The 12604-nt window shown below is 41.5% G+C and overlaps 2 protein-coding genes across 2 annotated transcripts in view; both read right to left on the bottom strand.

Moving 5' to 3' along the window:
- The window catches only part of si:ch211-241j12.3 (uncharacterized protein LOC566552 homolog), a gene marked incomplete in the record, with an annotated part of 9882 nt that extends 3104 nt beyond the window's left edge, over positions 1-6778 (bottom strand). The window contains 7 exon segments of the mRNA XM_035678450.1: positions 541-669; positions 772-894; positions 1374-2816; positions 3723-3830; positions 4007-4103; positions 4921-5865; positions 6515-6778. Coding sequence (XP_035534343.1) covers positions 541-669; positions 772-894; positions 1374-2816; positions 3723-3830; positions 4007-4103; positions 4921-5865; positions 6515-6636 — 2967 coding nt within the window.
- An 884-nt stretch (positions 6779-7662) lies between these two features.
- Positions 7663-12604, bottom strand: part of si:ch211-241j12.4 (proto-oncogene DBL) — a 12287-nt gene continuing 7345 nt past the window's right edge. The window contains exons 7-11 of the mRNA XM_035679067.1: positions 11511-11671; positions 9914-10060; positions 8606-8708; positions 8110-8238; positions 7663-7857 (exon numbers count right to left, since the gene is read on the bottom strand). Of these exons, the coding sequence (XP_035534960.1) occupies positions 7663-7857; positions 8110-8238; positions 8606-8708; positions 9914-10060; positions 11511-11671 (735 nt within the window). The remainder of the gene's footprint in view (positions 7858-8109; positions 8239-8605; positions 8709-9913; positions 10061-11510; positions 11672-12604) is intronic.

Raw genomic sequence — 12604 nt, 5'->3', positions numbered from 1 at the left:
TTCTGTTCGATGGGCTTCGCCATCGCTGTGTGAATGTGTGTGAAAGGGTGAATGTGGCACGTAGTGTAAAAGCACTTTGAGTGGTTGGAAGACTAGAAAGGCGCTATACAAGTACAGGTCCATTTACCATTCAATTTCTAAATCAGGAACTGATGCAACTAATTACCAAGTGCTGATGCGTTGCAATTATCCGCAGAGGACGCCTTTGCCTCGTCAAAATGAGTCTGCAGAGATTTCTGATGATTTGTATAAAGCAGCTACTGCTGGTTGGTCGATGAGAGTTTGTGCTGAGAGAGTGCGTTCCATTTAAATCCTCCACTCCTCCCCCGCCCACCTTCCTTCTTCCCTCCAAGTGGCTTACTCCGTTTCTACATTGTCTTTGCATTTAGAGTTCTAGGAATGGGCTGAAAGTCTTCGAAGACATGGTCTTATATGCCAGGAGGGTATAAGCAGCACCTTATTTGCTATGTGGTAGTTGGCTGTGGGAAAATGTGGGAGTTCTAAAGCATTCCCCTATCTGGAAAAAACATTTCTACTTACCTTTTCCATATCATCCCAGTTACGGATGATCCCGTTCTTTATGGGATGCTTCAGAGCCAGAACCCCTCTCAAGTGTTGAGCCTCATGTCCAATGTATGTCTCCCTTTCGAGGTTACCATTCATTATTTCCTGCAAACACACAACTTCGCGTCATAAAGGCTGGCTAGACGTTACTGTTAGAATGTTTGTTTGTAGAGAACGAGGACTAATTCATTAAGCATATGTATTTACCTCATATTTTGGCATCCCAATAATTGTTGGGAATATAATTTTGGGGAGGTCTTGATCTGCAAATCCTGCTTTCATCAAACCAGACCCTGTATCCAGTACTATGGGGGTTTTGAAATCTGTCATCTGCAGCCATGTAGAGAAAAAATATTAATTAATCATTCATTTTAGTCACATTTCACTCTGATAGTTATGACATCGCAGGAAATATTCGCATTAGCATTCCTTCCAAGACTGTGAAGAGAAGACTGATATCAGTTTCGTGTCTGTGTGTTTAAGTGAGGAGAGGGAGTCAATCTGTGGTTAACCCAGCTAAGTATAAAGACTGGAAGCAGCAAGTATATCCAGCTGCAGCACAAACGTGAAGGACAAATGTGAAGTATTGATTTTTATTGATTATTGATTTCCTGGTTGAATTGTATCCTTAAGAAAAGCTTCTGTGTTACTACCAAGTTTCCACGAGGGCCTAAGACAGCATCTGCCCTTTGACTAAGGATAAGTCTTATTTAATGAATGTGAGATACACTGAAAGGTCTATATGAAGGCTCTCAACTGAGGGACTTCAAAGACTTAAAAAGTTGCCACATATCACAGTAGACCCCTACCTCTCTCGTGCTGATGTTAAGCTGGGCCTGAATCCCACATGACCCAGAGCCTGACACCCTTATGGACCCGGAGCTCTGAAAACCATCAGTCAAGTGTTCTCCTCCACTGGGCTCAAACTCCAGAGGCTGGTCAGGAGGTAGCTCTGGTGCCGACTGTTGATGTGTGCACTCATCTACAGGAGGTACAGTCTGGATTCCCTCTGCTGGGTGTAAATCTGGTACCACTGAGGAAGATTCATCCTCTTCAGTTTTAGTGCTTATTTCAGACAGATCTAATGACAACTTGCATTTATCTGGGAGCGCATGGTTGTTATTGTTGTTGTTGCTGTGTTCATTCACATTTGGATTGAAAGCAAAGTTGTGGCTGCTGGCTGGAGTCAGGTTCTCTGGAACTGCATCAAGTGGTTTATCTTGTAGAGCAGGTTGCACAATAGCGAGATTTTGAGTAACTGGTGACTGCGGCTCTGTGGAATGAGGAATTCCTTGTCCTGCGAGGTCGCCGTTCACAGAAAGCGAAGCCTTTCTTGGCTTAGGCACAGAAGGAAGGTGTGATTTTCCACCTGGGTCAAACGCTCCATCATCTGGCCTCATCTCAGGGGTTTGGGATGGTTCTGGTTTGCACATGGTAGCGCTTTTACCAGATCTGCCAAATTCTTTCCCATTGATACATACCTGAATTTCTTCAGGAGGATCCTTCAAATCAGAAGCACTTATCAAGACAGTTTCATTAATTATTGATGGCTCAGCTTCGGAGTAGTGATCCTGACACTGCAAATCTGGAAGTAAGTCTTGTAGTGTAGCCTCTTTAGCATCATGATGACCCAATACTGCTTGAATATGTTCAGTTGTACTGCTATCCTGAGCCTGAGGATCCTTCTGGACCAAGGAATATGTTCTCTGTGATCTGTTACAGCTCCCTGATAAAAGCTCATCACAGAGCACTTGGTCCTCCCTATTCTCAGTTCTACCCTTCTCCATTATAGAACATTTCACAACCCTTCTCGCTCTGTCCTTGTGCTTCTTCACTTTACACTCTTTGCCCAAACTCTTCTCGAGCTTTTCCACCTCCCTTTTCTCCCTTTCCAGCTGTAACCGGAAAGCCTCCCTCTCTTTGCGCATACTCGACAGCCCGTTTGTATCTGGGAGTTTGCTCTCGGAGAGTTCCTCATTGGGTGTTTCTTTGCAGCGTCGGAGCTGGTGAATCTTCAGGTTCTCCTCCACAATTAGCTTGTCCAGCACGCGGACTTTTCTCAGTTCCGTCAACAGGTCCGGCCTGCTGGGAAATGCCGCTTCATCTGCTCCTGTGGGAGCTTCATCATCAGAGGCCTTAGCTTCACTTGCAGATGCAGTTGATGTGGGTTCACTGAGGTTGTCAGATTCTGCAGGGACAAGGAAATCCTCGAGGCCAAGAACACCTGCTTCAGCCAGCTCGCTAGATGACATCTTTAAAAATGAGCAGAGAAAGCAGAATGAGCAAACACTCAACACTGGGTGTATAAACTGTAGGTCAATGAAGATGGACATTTGTTCTCAAGTCACAGTCGCTGACAAATACAGCATAAGCTGGACAAGTTTGATTTAAATTTTTTACAATGGAACTGTTTGTTTCCATCCAGAGTCTCTGACAGAGCAGACAGCCCTACCTTCAACTTAGTCAAAAATAATGACTAATATCTGACAAGTCTTAAAGTCCTAAACAAAGCAACTGGAAGTGCAGTGTTGAAAACGGGTATGTTCAGGTATTGTACAAACATGTAAGTAACATCTTGTGTGGCTGCATATTTCTTTAAAGCCTCCCTCCAGTCAGAAATCAGTGTTCCTACAGTATGATGTTTGAATGAGGTCTGTGCAGAGTTTGACACTAGAAGGGATGTTTTTCACATTCATCTGCTGAAAGTGAAAAGTTTCATGGATTTGGTGAGTTTTATTTTAACTTCATCTTCATTCAAAGTGCACACACCTTGAGTCAAGTATTATGATATGTGAGATAAAATCACTGTTAGTCTATGGAGTCTGGTGGCAAGCAATAGAAACTGTTGTTTCTGGTCTCTCTCTGTAGGGATCCTTTCTATAATGTTGTCTAAAACAACAGCTTTTAGTGAAACTTACTTTGATGGGGCATTTTGTCCCTAATCATTGTGACAAATGTTTCAAATGTTTCTGGAATAAGAAATCTCAAATTGAAATTATTAAAACAAAAATTTGATGATAACTGTATGACCAGTGAGGGCCTAAGATAGAAAAAACCCACCACCCTCAGGAATGCAAAAAACAAGAAAAAAAAAACGCTGATTCCATTTGATAAATTCCATTTACAATACAATTTAATCTACAGTATCCTTTACGTACTACACCGAGCTGGTCCTCGCTGTCCCACAGAGGCCAATGATTGTGCCTGTCCTCAGACCTCAGCAGAGCATCCAACACCGCCTCCTGAGCCAGAACATGTTCTTCTCTCTGTAGACAAAGACGTTTATTTGACAGCTCAACTAAGAAATCAAGACACTCATTGGGCTCTGTAACTTCTGAATGGCAGCTGATGTTACATTTGATATTTTAAAGACTAAGAATGATCACTAGTTGCAGCCTTAAGTGGTAGCAATCATCCACCTGTCCAACTGTGCATTTCTTACCTCCAGTATTTCGTCAGCCCTGTCCAGGATCTTCTCCACCTCCTTCAGACCCTCCTGCTCCTTCACATCCCAGTCCTTTAGGGAGAGATCAACCAACCTAGAAAAGCATGGAAAGTGCCATTTGGTCATTTCTTTTAGCCAAATCAATACATTATCAAAGTTCGACAAACCAACAAATGACATCCTCTAATGCCACACTGTTGATGACTGCAGTCAGTTCCACTGAGAACTAACAGCCCAGTATGCAGTTTTTAGCTTTTTTAACTTTTGTAAGGATGGTAGTTTCTAATCTACAGTAGAATCTCCTGTAAAGTACAAATGATTGGTGCATGACAATAAGCCCTGCATATATTTATGGATGCTGCAGATATTTATGGATTGTCATTGAACATTCATTCTTTCACCAATATGTAGATTTTTAACACCTAAGCAGTAAAACACACAACTACCTGCCATTGTGTAGGACAGTGAGCTGTCTTGAGATAAACTATTTTCATTGATTAACAGATCCTTGTGAGTAAAACCCTTTGATCTATTGTGAGGGAGAGCCCGGCCCTCACCTTTTCTGTATCGTGATTGTTTCCTGTAACCCTGTATAGAATTCTGGCCACAAACTCACTCTGGTTAGAGAGAATTCTACAGCTTTGTTGTGAACTTCTTTCTCCACTGCTCAGTGAATAAAGCCACAAAAAGTAAAATAAAATAAATACAACACGCTAGAATGGAAAGCTTGACATGCATAGCCACCTTAAGGGGGTGGGGGCACTCAGTTGACAGGGTTCTTTTGCGCTACTATGACTGTTTGTAAACTACTCTCTCTCTCTCAATCCTGTACAAAATAAAGAAAAATTAACCCTTCTACCAAATAGTTTAGGTCAAAGCATATTTTTGAAGAAGTGCTACAGATGCATTACCCATCAACAGAATCCGGATTCTGGTCATGGAGGTCATAAGAATCCCAGAGGAGAGTGGGGATCCCCTCTGTGGTGCAGATGGACTTATCTCTTCCGTCTGTAATAGTGCTGGACAGGATGTTGCAAATGGAACTTAGCTCAGGATCCTCCAAACTGCTTTGTGAATCTAGTATCCAGTCCCTGTTCTGTGGCTTTCTGGCCTGTGTGCTAGTCAACACCTCTGTTTGTGTGGGCTGATCTCGAGACCTGTTGGAGTGGTTGGCATCACCTTGGGGGTCTGAGGGATCGTGGAGCTGTAGGTCCCTCTTTTGTGGTGTTGGGTTCTGTTTAATAGTAACTGTGTAAGAGTTTTCCAGATCGTCTACCGGCAAGCTAAGCCAAGGATTACTGGGTAACGCAGCAGAGCGCTTCACTTTGATCTCAAAGTTGAGGGACTCCACAGTTACTTTAGGGATGATCTGGATGCTGGCCCTGGACGAGTTTCCCACAGAGCCAAAGTCAAACTCCTCTTTGTTATTTTCAGAATCTGAAACACTGGACATATTCTCTTTGTGGATTTGAGGCTGGCTCAAGGCCGGTCTTACAGAGTCCCTGGTCCCTAATCTTGACAGACCTTCCACTCCTTCCCTCCCTCCCCAGGCCTCCAGCTGGCTGCTCCCAGCTCCATCGAAGCCTGAGTCGAATGAGCTGAGGGAGAGGGGTTTGCCCTCGGCCGGCGCATTCCTAGAAACTGCAGTTGAAGGAGATGTTCCAAGATGGGGCGCTTCCTTACCACTATCACCTTTTGTGAGGTCTGGAACATCCATTCCATTTGTAGCACTGTGAGCAAAGGAATGATGTATATGGCTGCTCCGCAACAACTCATACTGCCACTGTAAGGCCAGCTTAAGGTGACTGACTGCCACAGGTCCTGAAGAAATTAGGAGTTTCCTCAGGGTCACACACCTAATGAATGAAAAAAAAATAAAAATAAAAATAAAAATTATACATACATACATACATACATACATACATACATACATACACACACTAAGATCTTGACGAGGACCAGATGTGTGGATAGGAATGCATTGCATTTTCGCTCTGTGCTCCAATAACAGTTTAGCTTGCCTCGGTTAGAACCTCTGTCAACTTCTTCCGTTTCCTGTACTGTTTAAAGACAACCAAATTGTCAAGAAGGAAAAATAAAAGCTACATTATATAGTGACTCGTTTAAGTTAGTTATTAAGTTAACATTAACTTAACATGTGATTGCGTAAATTACTTAGCGTAATTAGCTAGCATTTGGCTAGGCATTAGTTCAAATGTGTACTTACTAGCTAACAATCATGTAGGTACTTAGCTAGCTGTGTAGGGGAGGGACTTAAGGGTCAATTGTTGGAGATGATGTAGTAAACATGTTATGAGTGGGCGATACAGATATTTTCTGAAAAATTTAAAAGAGAAACTGAAGCATACTTCAACTATTTTACAATGTAGCCAGCATGGATGACGAGCCAAGACCATCCCGCAACATTGTCCTGGACAAATATTTCCCACACCTAAAAGAAACTGTAAGACAAATATCGAGACATGAAAGTAAATGGTCCCTCACCGCTGGGACATCTGTTTGCCCGCCTGCTGGACCTCATCATCTGGGACGACGTTAGACAGATGAGCCAGATGAACCAGCTCCTCCATATCTGGGGGGGGATTCTTCTTCAGGAAAGTGGACATTTTGTGCCTCCATGCAGGGATTGTGCCCCAGTTCTTCCTCTGCCTCTGCGTGGAAGCGCCGTCTCCGTTAACGCCCGACAGCAGCTCCTGGAGGAAGTTCTCACAGAGGACCAGACGGTACCAGATGCTGGCCTGTGAGAGGAACAGTAGTGGACAGTATTGGGTCACACTAAATGAAATAAACATTTATTTTCCAAGAATAGTAAAATTGTGTATTATTGTTTATTTCAAAAAGGGGACACAGGCAGACTTCATCTAATTGTTTGTGAATCATTAAAAAAATTTTATGAGCGGCTGCTGTTGTATGTATGTATGTATGCTATGTATGGTATGTATGTATGTATGTATGATCCTAACGCAACACTCAATATTTTTCTGATATGATCATTTGTAATTTAGCTAATAAGACCACAGCATTACAGGCACATTTTTGTGCAGAAGACTTTCATAAAACCCCTCACAACATTGACAGTCAGTGAAAACAGTACAACTATACAGTTTGTAAAGTTTTTTTAAAGATCAGCAAATTATAGGACACTACAAAAAGCTCAGAAATACTCACAATAGTTCAAACAGAAAATATTGTGGGTGATAGGGACCATTAGAGGTCATACACCTCATCTACCTGAGGGTGGGAGTCTGCTGCAGCACCTCAACTTTTTAAATCACCCAGACCAGTGGCCCTCAAACGTTTTGGTGTCAAGGACCCATAAATTGATACGATGCTGGCTGTGGATTGCAATCTGATAAGCTTTAGTTATTCCATAACTGTCTTAACTGTAGATTCATTGGGCTTACTTCTAGTCAGTGATATGAGAGTGAAATTAAAATCTTCCTAATTTTTTGAAGTGTAACAAATCAAACATCTCACATGCAATTGAAAAGATCTCAAAAAGAAAATTTTGGTTCATCTGAATGACAGATAAAAAAAAACAAAGGCAGTTTGTGAGATTCAATTTCTCACATTAAAGATTGAATATACATTTCTAGACCACAGCTCTAAGACATGACTATTTTTAAGCTTCCTCAAGTGCTTGCCTTGTTGTAGTAGTGACGGTAACTGGAAACTGCTCTGAGGGTTTGAAGGTTGAAGTGCACAGCAGAGTGGAGTTTCTCCTTCAGCCTCTCCAGATCCAGAAGCCAGCGCTCGCTGGTCTGGCCATCTAACGGTAGGATCTCCGCCAACGTGTGGATCACGTCTTCAGCGCAGCGAACAAGTGCCTGGTAGGAGACGGGTGAGAAGGAATTTATTATTATATAATTATTTAAGATACAAGTGAGGTGGACAACAGTACTGACAAAAAACAATAACAAAATTAAATCACAGAATATGTTACAGTAGATATGTGACTGATAGATATCCAACCTAATCAGGAACAAAGACACTTCAGTGTTAAACTGTTAAAATCATCATACATGTTACACTAAGCAAAGTACCAGAAAAGAAATAAGAAAAAGAATAGAAATAAATACCATAGCAGGGGTGTGAATTGATGCCTCAAATTCGGACACCAACAGCACCGCCTTGGCAGCATCCTTGGCAATCTCTATTTTGTAAGGCTGGAGTTTCTCTTGAAAAAGAGTGTTTATCTGCTCTGTGATCTGTAAGCAGAAGCAAACACATCGAGTTCATAGAGGTAGCCTGACATTTTAACCATTGCTGGTTTATTATTATGTTATGTTGGTTTAAGGTCATCACCATACTTTTATAAAAAGGAAGGAGAGCCATGTTAAAATACTTGAAGGCTCAACGAGAAGCACAAGAATTAATAACAGGCCCACTGGCTTTTTAATTCATGCTAAAATCCCCTACCTACCACCATAAAATCCAGTGGTTAGTGTGTTTTGCTTGACTGTGGCCCCACATTTCAGGTGGTCTCAGCCCTGTTTAGTCCCCACTAGAGGCTGACTCACAGCGTTCACAGGAGCCCATATGAAGCAACACACAAAGAGCTGTCGGCCGACTCACCTGCAGTGTGTCCTCTCGCAGCTGGAACACCTGCAGCTGGAGATGGGCCTTAGAAAAGGCTTGCTGCCACAGCAGCTCCACTTTTTCCACAGCTTCAGTTATCCTGGAAAAAACAAAGAAACCTTTAACCAACAGCCGGCATCATCAATTAAAATCCATTACACCACAATGTATGCCATTTAGTCAGGATGAGCAACAACACTGTTATCTGTATCTATACTCCATATGGGCAGCGCTCAAGATGCATTGGGGGTGGTGCTTATACCAGCAACTTGTTTGATAACAAGAGTAAGAAAACTATTTACGATTTATTTTTTAAATTAAAGTTGCTATATTGCTATAGGCTTGTTGCCATTGAGTACACATTTTACTCTTATATACATTTGGAAAAAGTACCTAATCTGTACTGGAAACTTACTTCAGCAGAGTACTTGCTCAACCCTAATGGTTGCTTTAGCCCAAACACCTTACAATACCAAAATGAATGGACTCATGTTTATTGAAACTGGTCTTGATTAAATGCAATTAAATGAGTTTCCTCTTAAACGAGTTCCTACACATTTGAAAATTTGAGTGCCGTTTCTAAAGTTTAAAGTATATTTTCATATCATTTATCGCAATTATTTTAGTCAAGATAGTCAGGACATGCAATTTTCCCGTCCCATGCCTAACATCTTTCTAAAAAGGACACTGCAGCAGGAGGAGCTGGGGATCAAACTGCATACTTTCTGATTAGTGGACAACCTGCTCTACCTCCTGAGCCACAGTCACCCTTAATTTGGTCGCATTTGGTTCAGTTATCAGACATTTGGGGCAGAGTTTTGCAGGCTGTGACATTCAGGCATAAAAAAGGAGTCTACAGGCTTGGAAGGGGAGGGCGAAGCGAGGGAGCTTCAATCTGCAACTACACACCTAAATGCCACTAAATCCTACCACACTGGATGGGACAGTCTAAATGCTCTTCCATACTTTTCTAGTTCAACACAGACAATCACAGAGCAAGCAGTTGTGACTTTAAGCCATGAAAACAGTCACATTTATAAAACCAAATCACTTTTGATGAGTGTAACTACCATAAAATGTCAGATTAACACAATTGTTTAGATTCACATTTTTCAGCATACAAAAACCTTACTGGTCAAACTCATGCTTGCACTGTGCTGCCGCTGTTGTGCAACAAAGGACCGTTGCAACATTTTTGTATGGTATGCGTGGGGAAGTGTTATTGCAGAGGATTAAGATAAAGGCATTTGAGCACAGTAGTCTCCCCTGTGACTAAGCCTTCTGAAAGCCGACGGCTCACAGTACCTGCAGTGATTCTGGAGCATATCGAAGGCAGTGTGAGTGAAGAGGGCAGTGCCAGCCATCGCCTGGTAGCACGGCTCCTTCTCAGGGTAACGCAGCTTCTCCACCACACTCTCACAGTGCCTCAGCAGTTCATCCAGCCCCAGCTCCCTGCAAATTTACCAAAACATATTAAACCTGCAGTACGTTACTTTTAGAAAATAACTGATATTTACTGAAACTTTCAGATAAAAATAAAAAATATCATTCTAGTGCATTTGGCATGCCATGGCATTTGCAAGAATTCACCGGGCCTGAATGAAAACAACCAATCAGAACAGAGTAAGACAGAAAGACACTACTGTTGAAGATAGTGGATTGTTGAGTCTCATTTCCAGGGCCCAAAGTTTTGGTATTTAATAACCTGGGAATGAGACTCAACAATCAACTCTCTTCCTCAGTTCTAATTGTTTTGTTCAGGCTCAGTGGAAAAAGAAATGTTACCTACTGCAGCTTTAATGCAGGCTAGTTTGAAGATGGTGTAGTGGGTAAAGGGACATTTAGTGTTTTGTTTCTTTGTTCTGTAATCTGCACTGGTGGTGTGCTTTGTTACTAGTGCAGAAAACACTAGTACTCAGTATATTCCAGTTGACACAGTGGTGTCTGAACAAAAGCTGTTTTCTAATCCCGCAAATTAGTGTCATTCTCAATGCTCCGCTGCCTCCGAATGACCTTGTGTTTGATAGAAATTCAAGTTCCCAATATGTTCATATTCAAGTGGTTAAATCCCTGAGAACACTGTCGCAACAAAACTTGCAACAATGATAAGTGAGGGTGTTTACTGGTTTTCATGGGGTCTGCACAAGCAACAGCAGACCTCACAAGCTGGAGTTATCTTTTATTTCAGTAGTTCCCAAAAGTTTTTAATAAAAGGTGGATACCCCCTGACCAGCGCAAAACATTTTTGGTACACTATAGCACAACCTTATCACTAAAAAAAAACACTTACATTTCAGAAGGTGTCATTGTGAAGTAACAAAAAGTTGCATAGAACCATGACTTTTTGATAAGATGCACACAATTTAGTGACTAACATGGGCTAGTGCTTCACTGAGGATCTTTGACTACAGTTGCCTCCCTGCCACTGAGAATGACAAAACTGTTTTCCAGAGGTTTTACTGCAGTGCAAGTTTTCAATGCAATGGTTGCCATAAACTGTCAATTGCAATTTTTACTGAACTTATTATGGTATAATTATTTTAGGAGTTATGCATGACATTTTTTAAATTTCAAAAAAAAGAAAAAAAAAGATTGATATTTCTCAAAGTAAGGTATATGAAACTATGAAAAATCTAATTTTGGCACCTTAATCCAGCCATAATGCCAAAAGAATCGATTGCTTGATCATACAATAAAATCTCAAAATACATTGAATATATCAGTATATAATGAATTGGCCCAGGTGGTCATAATGTTGTTGCTGATCAGTGTATATCATCATATCACATGTAGAAATGAGCCATGCTGAAATTGTCATTATATTATTTTTCTTTTAATGCAGTCACACCATTTAGTGAACTAAGAATGGCCTACAGGAGGAGCAGAAAAACAACAGCCTGACCTCCTGAGCTGCTGGAACTTGGCTTCGTTTGTGAAGCAGAAGTGCTGGAGCTCGCTGAAGGTGGAGGGGAGAGGCAGCCGGGACAGAGTCTGCAGGGTGGAGATGTACGAGGGCAGCCGCTGGACCACAGACAAGAACTCCTGGACAAACGCATCAATCTCCTGCAAGGAGCAGCAAAGAGCCAGAGTCAATTTAAAATGAAAGAGGATAGAAAGAGCAAAATGGTTAAAGATGTTTTCTATTGTGTTGTAAACAAGACAATTTTTTTTTTTACTTCACACTTTTGATTCTTTTTATTTTTTGATAACTTTAAGCATGGATTTTAAGTCTAAGTCTAAGATACTTATGGGTTATCGTATTGGCTGTACAAAAAAAAAAAAATAAAATAAATAAAACATATCATGCATCCCTAGTTCTAAAAAGGAGCAGGACTTAGCAAGGGTAAATCCTAATTCTTCTAATAAATCAAGATGATGATGGAATAGGGCGCCCGGTTAGCTCAGTAGAGCTGGCGACCCATGTACCAAGGCTGAGTCCTTGCTGCAGCGGCCCAGGGTATCAAATAAAGGCATAAAAGCCGAAAAAAATAAAAAAATAAAATGATGATGGAATAATTGGAAAGCTGGTCTGATTTACGCTCATCGTGTTGATGTAATGGCTCAACACCCACAACTAAAATAAATTAGGTCTGCTGGAGATTGTGTAGTTGCATCCTAAATAGGCCAGCTATAGGCAGAGACCTGCCACAGACAGAATACTGTCATGGCCAAATGCCCCAGTTGAACATGACTGAATGTATAATGTAATGGAAAGAGGGGCTCCTTTCACTTGCTAATAAGGTCAGCTGATTACGTGAGGCATTTGCACAAGCTTCACCAAGGTAACAAACAATAGGCCGCTTGGACAGATCTCATGAATGGATTCACAAATGAAAACATCTCTTGGCTGAGTGAGCTGAGCACGCTCTCCATCACAAAGAAGCAACATTTAGTTGGAATAAATATTTTGGCTGTAGTATTGTGCGTCAGATGAACAGAAGATATTTGAGTGCTCCTTCAGACGTAAGCAGAGTGAGTGTGTATTTGTGTGTGTGT

This window comes from Morone saxatilis, unplaced genomic scaffold (genome assembly GCF_004916995.1).
Source record: "Morone saxatilis isolate NCDOM2014 unplaced genomic scaffold, NCSU_SB_2.0 Contig7, whole genome shotgun sequence".
Taxonomy (NCBI): Eukaryota; Metazoa; Chordata; class Actinopteri; family Moronidae; genus Morone; species Morone saxatilis.
This window is presented reverse-complemented; position numbering and strand designations above follow the sequence as displayed.